Raw genomic sequence first — 18,673 nt, 5'->3', positions numbered from 1 at the left:
CACTGGTTTCCTGCTTTTCCTTCCTTGGACCACTTTTGATACTGACCACTGCAGACCGGGTACACCCCACAAGAGCTACAGTTTTGGAGATGCTCCGACCCAGACATCTAGCCATCATAATCAGGCCCTTGTCAAAGTCGCTGAAATTTGTACGCATTTTTCCTGTTTTATGACAACACGTCAACTCTGGGGGGAAAAAATTCACTTGCTGCTGAATATTATCCACCTTCTGACAGGTGCCATGATATTGAGATAATCAGTGTTATTCACTTCACCTGTCAGTCGTCATCATGTTGGCTGATAAGACAGTATGTGAAAGTCTTAAGCCAGATCTGTTGCTAGCAGTATTAAGATGGACCACATATTTATTTTTAATTTTCTTTACTGGAATACAATATGTACAGAGTATCAAAAGGTCATCTTTTTCAAATTTTCCAATATGGTTTTAGTTACATTGATGTGTATTGAACTGAAATAAATTACTTGACTGACTTACTTTTGACGCAAGACTGATTATACATGATATCCATCGACATAGTCAAGATGGAAATGCGAACTAAATGTAGTGTCACATGAAAAAAATCAAAGACAAGTGGTGATCGAATTACCCACATTATGCAATCTAGGTCAAAACACATGCTGCTATTGTAGCCTATGAAAGAGGTCATACTTTGTCAACATACTGTTATACTGTGGACTGAAAACAAATAATTAGTCAACATACTGTTATCATACTATGTATATTAAAAACGAATACAGGCCTACCGGTATATGAAGTTCATATAACCCCAAATCAGAAAAAGTTGGGACGTGTAAAATGTGAATAAAAACAAAATGTAATAATCAGCAAATCTTGTAAACTCATATTTAGCTGCAAAAAGGACACAGACAACATATCAAATGTTGAAAATTGTATTTAGACATGACAGAAATACCACCGTCTTATCGGAGTCTGAGCTTGTTTAAAATGGCCTGAGGTAAAGTGGTTCTGATTTGGGGCTGTAGATTACATAGCGTTTTAGGTGAGCAAAGTTGGAAGTACACATTCTGTGAACTCTCAAGGAACCAAACCAACCAGCACTGAATTGTACATTTTACTTTTTAACAACCTAGAAGTAACACACCTAACAGTTAGTACTGTAGTTAGTGGTAGATACAACAGCTGTGCAATTTAAGGCCCCGTTTAAATTACACTCCTACAGGTCAAGAGTTTGAGGAAACTTTTTTGGTGAGACATTTTGTTTTGAATTTGAATGTGGCAGAACCTTGCAACAGTAGATCATAGTGTGAAGTGAATAATTAGTAAATTGTAGTAATAGCAATATTGCACTAGATGGCATTGTTGTATTACACCAATATTTGGTGGAATGAACTGTGACATGTTCAGTTAAAGCAAATATTTAAGTGCACAGTAAGATGAATGATAGCCTGCACTCTGTTGTCAATCAGCAGGACTCCTGTGCTTTTGCCCAGCGGAGATGATCATGGAGATGCAGCTGCCTTACACATTCTGTGTTCAGGCCCACAGTGTAACATCTTGTCATAACATCACACAATATTGCTGTTTTGCATAACACACAATATGTCTGTATTGCAAAACCCCTCTGGTAACAGGGACACTCCTGAAGACCCAGCTCTTTAGAGAACATCTCCTCTCATAGCACCACTTACAACTTACCAGCACTTACCAGCCGTCTTGAACTGACACTCAACTGTTTAAAAACAGCACTCACTGATGCACTTATTCTTACTGTACTTTACCGTTTTTTAATTGTCCTAAAATGTTGAGAGAATTGCTTTAAAACTTAACTGTTACCATGTTGTTAGTCGCTTTGGTTAAAACTGCATCAGCCAAATGTAATGTAATGTAATGGTAAGGCTGATGGGCAAAGTATTATTGCATGGCAATGAGGTGGAGCTCACCAACAGTAGATTCCATACCGTATGTATATTATGTTCAAGAGGCCTTAAAGTGCTTTTTTCACTGTTCATAAATTTATTTTGAGGGTCTAACAGAATAGATTTTCATGTGTCAGTGCTTATTTTTGTAATACAGTACAGTTGCATTAATCTGTACTTCCTTTGTCTGAGCAAAGAGAGTTGTAATTTCAGAATCTTTAAATGTGTCAGTATTCTAGAATCTTCTAACTTTTTGCAAGGCTTTGAGACTGCACCATCTAGCAACAAAGGAATACAAGGTGGAATGGCTTTCCCTCTTTTATTCAATTTAAATCCAGTGGTTTAGGTTTACTAAAAAGTAGGTGGCAGTGTTGCAAATATCCAGTTTGCAATCAAAATGGAGTGTGTGCTCGCTTGTCACTGCTGTAGCAAGTGGAGCTTACGTTGAGTTAAATCAATGTCTGCTATTTTAATATACTGTAAATACTATTCTGAGGATGTTATGATTTTTGTTATCAGTAGCACTGTATTTACAGTTTTTCACAACTGCATACACACATTTTCAAAACTGTGACTTGTTTTCAAAACTCTACACACAAATCCAACTAGCTCACACAAAATACAAAATGCCTCAAATCTCCACATTGTTGCTCAAAACCTAAAGCTCTTCTGTCTTTCATGAGTTTATGTGTATTTCCATACATGAGTCAAAGTCATCTACAGAGAGAAATTGAAATATACTGTACACAGTAAACATTCAAGCAATATTGAAACCAAAAATATAGATTTTTCCAAATAATTTGCTGTTGTAAATACAGTATTTTACAGCACACAAGAAAATAAAAAAGAGCAAAATACAACAACCACATGCAGTTTGACAGAAACCAAACACTTTTGAAAAGGCTGATTTTCCCAAAGACAGAAATGACTGTATATTTGTGTGTGTGTATTTTGTAAGGGGGGTAAAGTACTGAGTATTGAGAGGAGAGAGAGTGAATCACTTGTGAATAAGTGTGGCATTCTAGGTTGTTTGAAAAGGAAGTCAAGTTACTTCCTGATAGATTTTTATGTGTTAGGTAAAGGATTGTATGTGGTGTTTTGCAAAAAGTCAAAGGCACATTAGTGTATGGTTTTACAGATTTGGTATGGGGTTATGGTGTAGTGACATGTTTCAAAAATTGTGTGAACAGTTGAACAAACTGTTACAATGTATTCAACAACTAACAACATGTTTAAATAAACTAAAAACTAAACTAACAACATGCATAACAAATAAATAATACAAAATCTGTAAATGTACGATATAATAACAATTACAATAATATACCATTGAGTTATGGTAAAAGTGCATTCTTTGACTATGATTTTGGATAGTCAAATAAAGTGTCAAAATACAGCATGAGGAAGAAGCCCACCACTGGTGACACTTTGTAAAATATATTTGCATATTGTATGTCATGAATTAGTATGCCACAGTTTGACATACTGTTAGGAGCATGAAAACATTGTTACACGTACACTCTACAATGTTGTATGTTCTAATTTAGCATAATAGATCAATGCAGTATCAATGCAAATAAATCAAGGTAAACTATGAAATAAATATTAACTTAAATTAAATTAACTAAATCTTCTTAAGAATAATGAATTACCTCTTTATTATTAAAGGAGAATTTCCGGTGTGATATTGACCTAAAGTGTATTAAAACATGATACCGAGTGTGAACGTATGTCTCATAGCCCATCTCGGCTTGTCCCCCATTGAATCCATGCATTTCCACTGAATTATTTTTGGAATCTGATCCCTGATCATACCTGTTCATTCTTACTCGTCGCTCGAGATACATTGAGCCTCGTAAATGGGTGTAAAACAGTGATTTATTTGCATGGCTAGCCCGATGCCGAAGCACCACTATTGAAAAAGCTGTTGGTAGCATCGGCTAACTAGCGTCAGATTTTGGAGTGCAGGGGACAAGCCGAGATGGGCTATGAGACATACGTTCACACTCGGTATCATGTTTCAATACACTTTAGGTCAATATCACACCGGAATTCTCCTTTAATGATCTTTTAGTAAACTAATGAAGTGATTGACCTGTTAAAGTTTTATAGCGCAAGTAATGTTCCAAGCATTTAATTGCAATTTCATCCACATTTGGGTCGAATTTGTTGGCAAAAAGATGATTCTGACTGAGGATCCAGTTGAGATCGCCAGCACCATACACACACACTGCTCTTCTGTATGCTCCAGTGCATGGGGAGTAGGATGCCCCTTTCCTTATATCTCCTTCATGATATGCCCATTTCACCACACGGGCTATGGAGTTCATATCCGACATGTCATATTTGTTATTGGGAGGGCTGGACCCTGGCATACTTGGTATGCGCTGAAGAGATGCCCAGAGGTGCTCATCTGGGCTGTATGTGTCTTTTACCCACTCCAGCAAAGCTCTGGCCTCTGGGTTTTTAAACAACATCTTCACAAACTCCCTTGACACCACAATGTAAGCGTTTCCAGAGAACATAGGGGTACCTATGGGCGGGGGGGTCTTTCTAACGTCAGTCCTAATGACATCAGACTCAGTGACGTTGTGATGGTACTCCCAACGGCCTTTCTTGTGTCCAGGGGTTTTCTCAGACTCCATGCTGTTTTTTCCATTCAACACTTTGAGCGCTTGCACCATCTCTGCATTGGTTTTAATGGGGAAGTCAGTTCCACAGGTATTGAAAAGGTACTTCCACCTGACAGCTGAGTTCACCAGATCTTGCATGCAGTTAAGATCAGCTTGGACGCGAGACCATGAGGCATAAACAACCTTCTCCAGTTTACTTGCCACAAACACATTGGGAAAACATGAAACAATGGCTTCCACAGCCTTCATGAAATTATCTGGAGACTTCTTGTCCACATGGACACAGTATACATTTTGGGGTGTGTACACAGCTCTGAGTAGCCTCTCAAACATCTCAATCTGGTTATGGATCACCATGGAGTAGGCAAGTGGAAAGTCCCTCTCCTCCTTGCTGAGAGTTACATTAATAAATCCTCTGTCTTTGATGTAAGCACTGCAATCTTTTGTTGCATTGAGATAAAAAGACTCTGGCAATGGGTTACGCTGTCTCTCTTTCAGAAGTCTGCTGAGACCATCTTCAGCATATTTGTCCACATCACCCTGGATTATGGCTGAACATGCCAGTAATTCTCCCGGATCACTGGTAAGTAACGCACCTGTCTCTGTAGGCAGACCAGTGTTGTAGCATGTATTCTTTGAGCTGCTCCATAAAACAAGAGTTAAAGACAAAGGGACAAATATAAATAAATATTGCAGCACCTTGAGCCTAACGGAGCCAACAGTCCATCGGGCCATTTTGTTTCCTCCTTGCCGCTCTGTTGGAAATGCACTGGCTCTGCTGATATCCTCTGTCACTCCTCACGGTCACCCTCTCATAGAGGAAACTGTTAGACCAAACTCTAACTTTGAATAATGTGTGGGTGTGACATGGTGTGGAGGTGGGAGTACTGCAGGGGCTGGACTGTGCAGGAGGTAATATGCCCATGGAGGGAGTGACTCACATTCTTACTCAAGACTGACGTTTTGATTTACTGGAGTTAGCCTACTTCAGAGATAAAGATGCAGTCATTCACAGAGTGGGCAAATATTAGCATACACAGTAAAACCTACTTTAAAAAGGAAAACTGAAGTCACTTTGGATAAATAGGTCTGCCAAATGAATGAATACGTATATTAACCCTTAACCCAGATAGCAGACGGGCATTGAAACTATGTAGAATCAACATTACATTGTCAACCATAAATCATTGAATCAATGTCGGATTTCGATGTTGATTTAACATCAGTTTGCACCCTCAGTTAATATTGAAACAATGTTGATTTATTAACTATAGACCAGCGGAATTTCAATTGTATTTCAATTAAAATAAATATTGAAACAATGTTGAAATTACAACCAAACTAAAGATCAATGCGATTTCAATTCATATTAAACCGCAGTAAACCACTATAAATCTGGCAAAATATTGGGAAATTCATACCCTGCTTTATCTACAGCCAGGATACATTTGGCTAGGCCTAGGTATGTCTGGTTTAGGCTACACAAGCTTGCATAAATAACCATTGACAACTTGTTATCAGTTTGAAAAGCAAGTGCATTTATTCACTCTTCTTCATTTATAAATTCCCGTGTGCTGTGCTTCCCTGCCATCTATTCAGTAGGCCTACGGTTGCAGTCAGCCTGACCATCCAGTTGAGTGAAGCGGCACCTAACAGAAATAGAAGAAAGATATACAGTGTTAGATAAATATGTTAAACTGAAGGCTACTTACAAGTGAAACTTTAGAATAATCATATTCCGTCTATGTACATCGTAGCCTAACTTACAAACTCATTCATGCTTGAGCAGGGTCGGACTGGGAACAAAATTCGGCCCTGGCAATTTTCTCCTGGACTGGCCCATTACTGGCCACATACAGTGTTGGGCAAGTTACTTCAAAATCTTAATATATTATGTATTACTTATTCAAAGTAATTCATTACATTATAATATTACTGTCTCTGAATTGTAAGGCATTACACTACTATTGTATTACTTTTAAGTTACTTTTACCAAAATATCTGGAAATATGGATTTGGAATTCTAAATGCAGTTTATTATGCTCAATGCAGCTCAAACACATATTACATGTTTCAGAAATACTACCCATCCCTGGGAACATGCAGATTACATCTTTATAGTTGGCCATATGATGACATACTTAGGTTAATACTGTATTTCATCAGTTAGGGCACCAAAATGGCCAGTAGCTGCACTGTGTAGCCTATCTTGACATGTCTTTAAGTTGTGGGTTACAATATACAGGTAGTGGGCTCTCTGTTGATTTTAATGAGTAGGCCTAAGCCTAAAGTTACAGCATTTCTATCACAATTGACCAGACTTTGACCTTTTGTCTTCTTTAAACAAAATTCTGGCTATGATAGTTCCTTGTATTGCATCATGAGCCATCACTGCACCTACTGCATTCTACTGTAGCCTTAAGCCTAGCTCAGTCATTATGTTGTACCATCACCCTCCATTAGAAGTGCAATGAGCTACATTAAGCATAATAAACTGCATTTAGAATTCCAAATCCATATTTCTAGATATTTTGGTAAAAGTAACTTAAAAGTAATACAATAGTGTAATGCCTTACAATTCAGAGACAGTAATATTATAATGTAATGAATTACTTTGAAATGACAGTAATAAGTAATACATAATATATTACGATTTTTAAGTAACTTGCCCAACACTTATTAAACCACGTCACTGTTTGACTAAAGGAAAAATATAGGCTACTGAACATGCATGGAGATCGTCATAGTTGACAGAAATTACGATTTGTGCCAACATGTTGTAGAAACACAACCACAGCCTTTAGGCATATTTGGTGCAAATCTTCTACATTGGTTGTAGTCAGCGATTCACATTAACTGTAGGCTATCACCACAAGTGTATACTAAACGTTTTTGCCCAAGTTTGTGTGCCGTCATCACATTTGGCAAAATTAGGCTACCTTCGTTACTAACCTACCAGTTGATAGTTTTTACGTGCATCGAGATTGATTGTGCATCTAATGTAACACTCGGTGGAGATACTTCCACTTTCCAAGTTCCACTTTCATTGTCGTTGTGAGCTAAAAGGCTACTATATGGGAAATACTTTGAAGTTCCTTTTGAGTCCAAACATGAATAGGTTTTCGTTAACCTGTGCTACACTTTTCCACCAAGTTGTGCGAAAATTGTAGGTACCCGGAGATTTTTTTATGTTGACAGACAAACCGCACTACAGTAGCCTACATCGTGCAGTAAATGGAAGCTCTTCGTAGCGCGTGCAACTTACGTCTATGAAAACAATATATTTATGGAATAAAATTAGACACCTCTGATTGCTGTTTACGGTTAAACTGCGATGATGTAAACACCAGCCAGCGGAGGGCACTTATATAGCCTAGGCTACCATGCATGGACTCGTAGGCTATATTTCCCCACAAACCAAGCGGCTGCTTGGACAAATCCACTTGAGGGGTGGGGCAGGGGGCGCGATCGTAACACACACTGAACCGGTCATGAAGAGGCCAAAATGATTGACCCGTCACCCCCCAATCCAAATGGATGCAACTGCATTTATAGGCTAAGCCTAGGTCTACATGACGGGCCGCAAATAGGCTAAATAACTTAAAAACTACCCGGTTGTACAGATTACCAGTCCGAGCCTGTGCTTGAGTCAACTTAGGCTAGCTAGCTGGTAAGTAATGGTTCACGTTAGCCAGCAGCACATCATCTTCAGCCTATCATTTTGACAGTAAAAGTTTAAACTCAACAAACATTTTATGTAAATCATATGAATATAATAAACTCTAACTTACTGACAACTAACGTTAAGGAAGGCCTAATTATAAATCAGACTGCCGAGTAACGTTAACGTTGACATAACATTATGATGAACTGCTAACGTTAAGGTAAAACATTAATTTGACCAGCAACGATAACGTAGCTAGCCTAAGTTGATTCAAGCATGAATGAGTTTGTAAGTTAGACAGTAGGCTACGATGTACATAGACTGTAAACATGCCCGAATTTAATGTAGTACAATTTCACATTGAAACATCGTTAGATAAATAAATGCTTGCTTACCATTAAGGTGGAGCGGCGAACTTGACAGAGAGCTGAACACGGTTGGTCTGACTGAACCGTTGCTCAAAATGATCTCCCGCCGGACAGTTCAAACGTCGTCGCGCGGTCAGCTAAAAATCCACTACTTTTCAATGACCACGTCAAAATTTCCCAGTAAACCATACATCCATGACTTTTCAATATCTTTTACTGAACTATGTATCGATGCTCTATCGATTATGGCAATATAAACTATAAACCAATGTTGTTTCGATGTCTATCTATGCTCATGCACTGTCGGGGTTTTGTCAGGATTGTAATGCTGATTCAATGTCTATTTACCATTGAGATTTCAATCGAGACAGTGGAAGATAAGAAAATCTAACAAAACTAAATATACTTACTTTACATTAATACACAGGATTAGATGTTAAAATCCCTTGTGCCAAAATCCAAGGTAAAAACACATTCAGAAGCCCCTGCTCAAGTTTAACTTTAAAAAGCACACTACCCACAAATCCGCCAACAAATGGTCACAAGCACAATACAAATGGCCCATCCAACAGCAGTATATAGTATGCGGCATGTCATTGGGGTCATCACGTGGGCACCCTCATTCACCGATGTTTCGTTAAGTTAGGCCCACGACACCTCATGAAGGCTTAACAGTGAAACCAGCGTCCTGGAGACACTCCCCTCCATGCTGCCACCATATTACCACATTGAAATATCCAGTACCCAAAATACTCTTAACCAGCCCAGGCATGGTCAAGGTTGGCTAGGTTGGTCCGTCCCGTTGATGTGGACTGAACCATCGCCATAAAAAACCCTGGCCAACCAACCATCAACCTAGGCACAGCCCATCACAAACACAAAACAAATTAGCCAGTTAGCTTAGCCAGTTAGCTTAGGCCCCATCACAACCACAAAACAAATTAGCCAGTTAGCTTACGCCCCATGCTGCCACCATATTACCACGACAAACATCCAAATACCCTTAACCAACCTAGGCATGGTCTAAGTTGGCTAGGTTGGTCCGTCCCGTTGATGCGGACTGAACCATAAACCATAAAAAACCTTAGCCAAGTACCATCAACCTAGGCACAGTCCATCACAAACACAAAACAAATGAGCCAGTTAGCTTACCTTAGCTTGCGCCCCAGGAAGGGTAATTTCTCCTTGCCCACAACCATTCGCTTGCCCGTTCTGCTGCTAAAGACATGTTACTAACCACCTGCCTTAGACTTCGACCACAAATGCCCAATTCAGACAGCAAGCCAATAGCAGATCTGTCCACAAACCCACGTGCACCGATTTCAATAGGCCTTAATCGTGCACTCCATCCTCGCTTAGCTGCCTCCTCTGCTATTTCAGTGTATTTAGCTCTCTTCAGCTCATTGGCCACTTCCACTCTGTCTTCCCAAGGAACAGTGAGTTCAATGAAGTAAACTATCTTCTCTGAATCCGACCATAGAATTACGTCGGGTCGTAGCTTAGTACTCACTATATGTGGAGGTACCGCCATCTGCTGGCCAAGATCAACCTTCATTTCCCAGCCCGCCCCATTTTTCAACTGGCCGGTTTTACACCTGGCCTTCGCGGAACAAGGTTTATCCCCCTGACGTACAAAGTTAATTTGCCTTACCCCTTTACTAGCTGCTAATGAATTGACTTCTCTCCTTTTGTCCTCTATTGCCGCTGCCACACATTTCAATACCTGGTTATGACGCCACGTATACCGCCCCTGAGTGAGACTTACCTTGCATCCTGATAGGATATGGTGGAGACTGCCCACACACAAGCAAAGTATGCACAAAGATCCTTGATTACTAGCAAGATAGAGCAACGTAATTCGTTACTATGGGAGCAAAACGGGACAGTTCCGGTCTGCATAAGTGGGAGTGTCACCTTACGTCACTAAATAAACTTTCTCTCTTAATAAGCAATAAGAACAGATTAACATAATTGTGTTTGCAGTATTATTGTCTATAATCATGTATGATACCAATGAATCATTCTTTAGGACATGGTATGAATAATTTAATTAGTCATGTGAACCGAGCTAGCTTAAAATGCTATACAAGTGGATGGGAGTAGCTATGGCAATACAGCTATGCGCTAACAAGTTACTAGTAGTTGAAGGACTTCGCTTAAACTTAATATACTGTTGCAAATTCACTTGAGTATAAACTATCCACTTTAACTAATGTCAGTAATGTTATTCAGCTAGTTGTCATTTCAAAGAAATTACACTTCTCCTTTTAAAAGCTGTGCGAACGTCAGAGGGCGGGATCAGACGTGACTAGCTCCTTATAATATCGGAGCACCTCTCAGGTAATCAGACAACAACTGCAGTGAGTTGGGAGAGAGAAAGCAAGAACACATAGGCTACTACTGGCCAATCCTCTCCAATTGTTAGAATTGGACTCTGGGCGTTTGGGAACAGCTGAGGGAGGAGGCTACTTGAAACTGTGAGTTTCGGTCGGTGTGAGCGAGCGGACTTTCAGTTGACAGTAATTAACACCCTTTTGAACAATCTAAGCTGTGCGAACGTCAGAGGGCGGTCTACGCTGATGCATCATTAGTGAGACAGGAGGACAGCTGCATGCAATTCCTAGCAGCATAAAAATAGTGGCTGCTGCTGAAGCGGCAGCATAAGCGGCAGTCCTCGGTTCAGCCAGCCACGTGTAAGACGGATGCGGTCAAGACAAGCAAGTTTACCTGTGCAAGTTCACCGAGCACAGGCACCGACAAAGGCAAAATGTGCCGTTCCACCATATCTGTTCTCACCGGCCATTGCAGAAAACGGCATCATGCCAAAAGGGGCAGAAATCGCCTTAACCTCCAGGAACTTAAACGGTCCTCACCGACAGAAACCTCCTTCTCCATGGGCTTGTGGAACTGTCAATCCGCAGTCAACAAAACGGACTTCATAGCTGGCTATGCCAACCACCTTTCATTGGAACTCCTTGCTCTCACTGAGACTTGGATCAAACCAGAGAACACTGCCACCCCGGCTGCACTCTCCACTAATCTTACACTATCCCACACCCCTCGCCTATCTGGACGAGGAGGCGGGACGGGCCTGCTGATCTCCAACAAATGGAAATTCACCCCGCTACTGCCTTCAAACAAATATGTCTCATTCGAATTCCATGCCATCACAGTGATCGCCCCAGCAAAACTCTACGTGCTGGTCATCTACTGCCTTCCAGGCCAACTAGGCGACTTTATTGACGAACTTGACACTCTGCTGTCCTCCATCCCTGAGCATGACTGTCCGCTTCTTGTTCTCGGTGATATGAACATCCACTTAGATGCCCCAGGCTCAGCGGCCTTTTTGGCCCTGGTCCACTCCTTTGACCTCGAACTGGTTCAAAGCCCACCGACTCACAAAGCTGGCAAAGAGCTTGACTTGATCTTCACTCGGAACTGCAGCACAGACACCCTCATGGTGACGCCTCTCCATCTTTCTGACCACTTCTTCATCCAGTTCAACGTCAGCCTGAGAACAGCCTCCGGCTCCTCAGCCGATGGTCACGTTCCGCCGCAACATCCGGAACCTGTCTCCAACGCACTTCTCCTCTGTGGTTGCCTCCGGTCTACCTCCACTCAACACCTTCTCCTCTCTGGAGGTTAATGAAGCCACTGACTCGCTCTGCTCCACACTGACCTCGTGTCTAGACGAGCTGTGCCCTCTTACCACAAGGCCAGCTCGATCCAAACATTCTCATCCATGGCTAAATGATACCCTCCGATCGCAGCGCACCAAACTCAGAGCCGCGGAGAGGAAATGGCACAAATCCAAACTAGCTGACGACCTCAAAAACTACCAGACACTCCTGACCTCCTTCTCAGCCAGCATCACTGCTGCTAAGACTGCTTTCTACAATGACAAAATCAACAGCGCTACAGACACTCGAAAACTTTTCTCAACCTTCAAATCGCTACTCAACCCTCAGCTGCCTCCTCCTCCATCCAGCCTTACTGCAGATACCCTCGCCTCATTTTTTACAAACAAAGTGGCGGCAATCAGCAGTCAATTCTCTACATGCCCACTCAACGCATCTGACTCAGATACCGCACTCCTACAACCTCTAGGGACTGCTGGAACATCTTTTTCAGCATTCACGCCTCTCTCCGAGAGTGAAGTGTCCAGACTCCTGACATGCAGCCGTCCTACCACATGCTCGCTGGACCCTATACCTACGAGCCTACTTCAGTCCATCAGCCCGACCATCGCTCCAGCTATCACACATGTGATCAATGCCTCGCTAACCTCCGGCACATTTCCAACAGCGTTCAAAATGGCCCGGGTAACACCGTTACTTAAGAAAGCTTCTCTCAACCCTGCTCAAGTCGAGAACTACCGCCCTGTCTCACTACTGCCTTTCCTATCCAAAGGCATTGAACGAGCAGTCTCCAAACAGGTCTCTGACTTCCTTTCACAGAACAACCTTCTGGATCCAAATCAGTCTGGGTTCAAAAGCGGCCACTCTACCGAAACGGCTCTGCTGTCTGTAAGAAGCCTTAAAAGAAGCCAGGGCGACCGCTCGGTCATCAGTACTCATTCTGCTTGACTTATCGGCTGCCTTTGACACGGTTAAATCACCGTATCCTTCTCTCTATACTCGCTGACATGGGAATCTCCGGTTCTGCTCTCTCCTGGTTTGATTCCTACCTCACAGGACGCTCGTTTAACGTATCATGGCTTGGTCAGCTATCTGCACCTCACCATCTCACCACAGGGGTCCCCCAGGGCTCAGTGCTGGGCCCCCTCCTCTTTGCTATCTACACCACCTCCTTGGGACAGATTATCCGTTCGCACGGCTTCTCATACCACTGCTATGCAGACGACACACAGCTCTATCTGTCCTTTCCACCTGACGACCCCCTGGTTTCAGCACGGATCTCGGATTGCCTTTCAGACATAGCTACATGGATGAAGGCACACCACCTCCAGCTGAACCTCTCAAAGACTGAACTTCTGGTCATCCCAGCTAAACCTACCATACACCACGACATCAACATCAAATTTGACTCCCTGTCTGTTTCACCGACCAGGACTGCAAGAAATCTAGGAGTTGTTCTCGACAACCAACTAAACTTCTCAGATCATGTTGCCTCAGTCGCCCGGTCATGCCGTTTCGCACTCTACAACATACGGAAAATCAGGACTTACTTGACTCAAGATGCTACCCAACTTCTGGTTCAGGCAATAGTCATCTCACGACTCGACTACTGCAATGCCCTCCTGACAGGTCTCCCAGCCTGCGCAGTGAAACCACTTCAGATGATCCAGAACGCGGCGGCGCGCCTGGTCTACAACCAACCCAAAAGGGCACATGTTACCCTGCTGCTCATCCAGCTACACTGGCTACCTATGGCGGCCCGCATCAAATTCAAGTCTCTAACGCTTGCCTACAAAGTAGTCTCCGGTTCTGCTCCCACCTACTTGAATGCCCTCATACAGACTTACACTACCTCCAGACCGCTGCGCTCCTCTGACGAACGACGTCTAGCTCTACCGGTACGCTCAAGCCAATCCAAACTTTTCTCATCTGTTGTTCCTCGTTGGTGGAACACACTGCCAGTTCCTACAAGGGCAGGGACATCCTTTTCCACTTTCAAAAAACTCCTGAAGACCCAGCTCTTTAGAGAACATCTACTCTCATAGCAACACTTACAACAAGTCTTACTGATCCTAGCACTCACCAGCCGTTTTAAACTGACAAGTAACTGTTAAAAACAGCACTCACGACGCACTTATTCTTACTGTACTCTAATGTTTTTTTAAACTGTCCTAAAATTGTGAGAATTGTTCTAAAACTTACTGTTTACCATGTTGTTAGTCGCTTTGGTTAAAAAAGCGTCAGCCAAATGTAATGTAATGTAAAATGTTACCTTAGCTAAGAGGCTAGCTAGCATGCTAACAACCGGACAGTAACAGGCAGCAGCATGGTCTGATATTAAGTTATTTTATTACAAATCCGAACACTAAAGAATTACACTTTTAGGCTTGAACTGATCCCAAACACTTACAGATTATGACAAAATTTTCCAAAAAAACCTCAACAAATCCAGAAAGACATAATGACCAATTTATTGGTAAAATTCCACAAGTCTCCATTGACATTAGTGCAGCGAGGGTTTACTCTGGTCTGCATAAAGGGGGATTTCCCCCCCTCCCCCTTGCAATAATCGAACGCGGAAATTGTCGAACGTTTGCGCCTCTCGCTCCGCTTTAACCCTCTCTGGTATGCATTTATCATCCTCACCAAACCATTGACTTAAATTCTTGGGAGATGGGAGCACATCATATGTAGCACCTAACATAAATCTGATCTTACCAGCTTCCATGCCCCATCCCAGACAGCACACATACATCTGCCCGATGTCGGTTTCAGATCAGCATGGAATCCTCCCATATAATAATGTCGCAGGGGTATCGGCCTGAAGTCGCTTCCATGTATGTTGGCTTTTGATCGTTCCTACTATCCAAAGGAGATCCCGCTATCTGTTTTTTTTTTTTTACCCCAGCTTCCATGTATGTTGGCTTTTGATCGTTCCTACTACCCAAAGCAGATCCCGCCATCTGTTTTTTTTACCCCAGCATCCATGTATGTTGGCTTTTGATCCAGACGCAGATCCCGCTCTATCTGTTCTTTTTCTGCGTGTGTAGCAGGCAGCCAGGCACGTCAGATCAGCCTCCTGGAGCAGCGATTTTCAGGTTGGTAAATTCACTCATGTAAATTGTCAGAAAATAGGCATTGTGTCAATTGTATGACTGTTTATATATTTGCCTGCTAGCCTAAGCCATAACTTGGTGTACATTACTTTATAAAGAGCTGTTTTGGGGTAATTACAACTTCGTTGTGAACTAATTCACGTTAGCTAGTTGAGCTAACACTGGAAAATATGTTAAACCTAGCTAGCGGCTATGGCGAAATGTTAACACTACAGTATCCATGTTTACCGGTACAAGGACAGCAATATGCTTGGGTGTAAGAATAGCAAGTTATTATTTGACCGTGAGACTTAACCCAGGAAAGGCTGTCGTTTTTGTATGGAGAGGAGTGGGAGCTAGGCTATTAGCTAACGTTGCTGTCTTGGCTGAGCAAACCTGCTGGTCGTGTCATCATAACGCCTTTGCACAGAGGAAATGCACAGATAAAGGCATCAGCCAAAGTTCCCAAAGCAAATGTAGGCTACGTTTCAGTCCCAACTTTCTCTAGTCACTTCCAGAGTTCGTGTTTTGGCCGGCGTTAGCGCGCTAGCCAAGTAACGGCATTAGCTCGCCTCTGCTTGATTGAAATATCAGCTGAGGTAATGCTAATGGGTTTGAAATCTATTTCTCCGAGCTCGGTAGTGGTTCTCTGCATCTATGAAAATTCCCTAACAGCAATCGGTAAGGGTAGACTTTAAAGATGAAAGTGTTGCGGTGAATTAATTGTTGTTTTTGTCTCTTGCAGGAGAAGAACCTGATTTTTGGGGGAACTTTTTCATCATTCAGACTTTTTTAAACATTAAATAAAATGAATTGAAAATATTTCTGGCATCTTTCTTGTGTCTTTATAGATCTAATCATTTATAGCCTAGTGTAAAATGTGCAATCTCAAGTTCCGACCTAAATAAATAAAGGTCGTATAAGCCGGCGTTGATGAGTCGTTAAAACATTGGCTCATTGTCGTTTTCGATGATTTGCCGACATCCCGGCGATGTCTTGCCAATGTGCAAACGATGAGTCGTTGAAACATTGGCTCATTGTCGTTTTCGATGATTTGCCGACATCCCGGCGATGTCTTGCCAATGAGCAAACGCTTCCTATGCGATGTCTTATAGACTGTAACGGCATTCATCGGCCCGACATCGGTAAGATTTATGTGTGCCGTCTGGGATAGATCTTTCCATTTAATCCGTTTTTTTTCACCCCTTCCCAGTTCACCCACTGCCCTTGTTTTGCCTGCGACACTGCCTTAGTACATCTTACAGCCTCCTCCTGTCTATGCATTTCCTCCACTACCATTTTCCTCTTTTCTCCTGCAGAAGCCTTACTCCACAAGGGTTTACTTGCACCCACCCCTAGACCCCCTCGCCCGTGCTGCACATGGCCCATTATATCCCTATGCTTCAATGCTGATTGAGCTTGCTTAACTGCCTGCTCTGGGTTCCACTTTCTCCCTGCATTAACTGTGGGTGCAACTTTCCTCACCACTGGGTCCTTGGACTGAGTAAGAGTCAATTCCAATCTAGCCTTAGCACACTTAAATTCCTCTGTCAGACTAGATATTGGCAACTCTACAATACCCTTCCCATACAAGGCTACACTGCTTAAGCAGCGTGGGACTCCGAGCCATTTTCTGACAAAGGAGTTGATCATTTTTTCCAACCTCTCTACCTTTGACAGAGGAACTTCATAAACTGTCAATGGCCACATTAGCCGAGGCAACAAACCAAACTGCAAACACCACAGCTTGAGCTTACCTGGCAGCCCCGACTTGTCAATTTTTGCAATACCTTGCCTAGTGACCTGTCTCAAGTCTTCAACCTGTGATTTATCACTAAGGCTTGCATCATACCACCTTCCCAGACTCTTCACTGGTTTCTCCAGAACTGTGGGAATCACCTCCTTATTTATAGCAAACTTCTTATCTGTTACCTTCCCTTTAATAATTGAGAGACTCCTAGACTTACTTGGTTTCACCTTCATTCTGGCCCATTGCAGATTACTATTTAACTTACCCAGCAACCTGTTGGTGCATGGAACGGTTGACGTCAAGGTTGTCATGTTGTTCATGAAAGCCCGAATGGGGTGGAGGCGTGGCCCTCCCTGCAACTTCTCCCCACCCACTACCCATTTTGAGGCCCTAATGATGACCTCCATTGCCATTGTAAAAGCAAGTATACTATATAAATTAAATAAAAAAATCCAGTGTGCTTGAGGGTGATCAAGCATGAGACGCTTGCAGTGACAGGGCCGGGACTGGCCTGTAGTTCTGTGTGCATGGTGAGGTGCTCAAGAGAGTGAGTGTCATGGTGAAGGTGCAAAAAGTAGTCCAACAGTAGTCCTGTAGTTCATGTAGCCTTGGCAACTAGCCATCTAGAATAGGCCTGAATAATATGCACATGAAATGACGCTTGTTAAACTCACCTCAACATGTCTTTTGCAATCATTTGGGCAATGCTAAAGTCACTGTTACAAACAGTGCAGCGTGCAAGACTAGGTCTATTATTATTATTTACTCTTATGAGACAAGGGTGCACTTTGAAATGGGTCTTAAAGTTAGTTCGGTAAGCCTGCATACACTGAAAACTGATTGGTTGATTTAGCGAAACAGGCCAATCAGGATGCTCTCTGTCTTGGATGCTCTCAGGCACACACGCACCACCATAAATATTCATGCCTATGTCTGTCAAAAGTCTGGAATACCCTAATTGACTGACTTAACTAATGACTTGTGATTTTTAGTAATATTTTTGCATGGCAAGAAGTGTATTGAAATTCTGTTTGGGGGTTACCTAGACCCCACCACAGTTTTGGTCCCCCCCAATATTCACATCATGACTACGGCCTTGATTGTGTCAATTCCCTGATTTAAAACATTTTCGTTTATAATTTGAACGTGTATTCATTTTTAACTGCATGAAGTTTATGAAATAGCTCTTTTTGTAAATGCATTTCTAATGTATGTTTGAGTGTACTGGAGGTGCCTGTCACTTCTCCACCATTCTAATCCTGCATACATTTGGCAATTTTGGCTATCATTCTTTGTGTGTGGTCAAAAAAACCTCTACAGTCCTGGCAGTGAAAAGGGTAAACGTTGTTTGGGCCCAGCCACAAACAACTCCAGCCAATCAAAATGTTGCTTTAGTGAGCTGCAACTCAACTTGGATTTCACGCTGTCCCAGTCCTACAATCAGATTCTGAGGTGAAGTCAAAACACCCGTATTACGTAAAACTAGATAAGAACTCTACAGGGCTTAAAAGTGCATTAGAGTGTGACAGGGACGAACGCAACTGAATATTCAGTTCACATAGTGCCTGCTGCAACCATTACCTTCCACTATAATCAATGGTACTGGCTACACCAGACGTGATAGCA

General features: G+C 42.3%; 1 protein-coding gene and 1 long non-coding RNA gene across 3 annotated transcripts; both read right to left on the bottom strand.

Annotated features, from left to right (window-relative positions):
* Positions 1 to 2,856: 2,856 nt before the first annotated feature.
* gcnt3 (glucosaminyl (N-acetyl) transferase 3, mucin type) lies at positions 2,857 to 5,376 on the bottom strand. 2 transcript variants are annotated; one of them, XM_042109992.1, is made up of 2 exons: positions 3,959 to 5,376; positions 2,857 to 3,561 (listed from the first exon to the last, which is right to left on the bottom strand). In XM_042109992.1, exon 1 carries the CDS (start codon positions 5,265 to 5,267, stop codon positions 3,978 to 3,980), a length of 1,290 nt encoding a protein of 429 aa, XP_041965926.1. In that variant the 5' UTR covers positions 5,268 to 5,376; the 3' UTR covers positions 2,857 to 3,561; positions 3,959 to 3,977. The 2 variants fall into 2 exon arrangements, with proteins under 2 accessions (XP_041965926.1, XP_041965925.1); XM_042109991.1 differs by having other exon boundaries at positions 2,857 to 3,565; positions 3,963 to 5,376.
* Positions 5,377 to 6,046: 670 nt separating this feature from the next.
* LOC121723845 lies at positions 6,047 to 8,692 on the bottom strand. The gene is made up of 2 exons (XR_006035062.1): positions 8,592 to 8,692; positions 6,047 to 6,181 (listed from the first exon to the last, which is right to left on the bottom strand). It is a non-coding gene; the product is annotated as an uncharacterized LOC121723845 (long non-coding RNA).
* Between the last annotated feature and the right edge of the window lie 9,981 nt (positions 8,693 to 18,673).

Source organism: Alosa sapidissima, chromosome 11 (genome assembly GCF_018492685.1).
Source record: "Alosa sapidissima isolate fAloSap1 chromosome 11, fAloSap1.pri, whole genome shotgun sequence".
Classification (NCBI taxonomy): Eukaryota; Metazoa; Chordata; class Actinopteri; order Clupeiformes; family Clupeidae; genus Alosa; species Alosa sapidissima.
The sequence above is the reverse complement of the archived record's forward strand: the minus strand, read 5'-3'. Positions and strand labels throughout refer to the sequence as shown.

Coding starts and splice junctions, on each gene's coding strand:
- gcnt3 (XM_042109992.1), bottom strand. CDS start 5,267: ATGGCCCGATGGACTGTTGGCTCCGTTAGGCTCAAGGTGCTGCAATAT.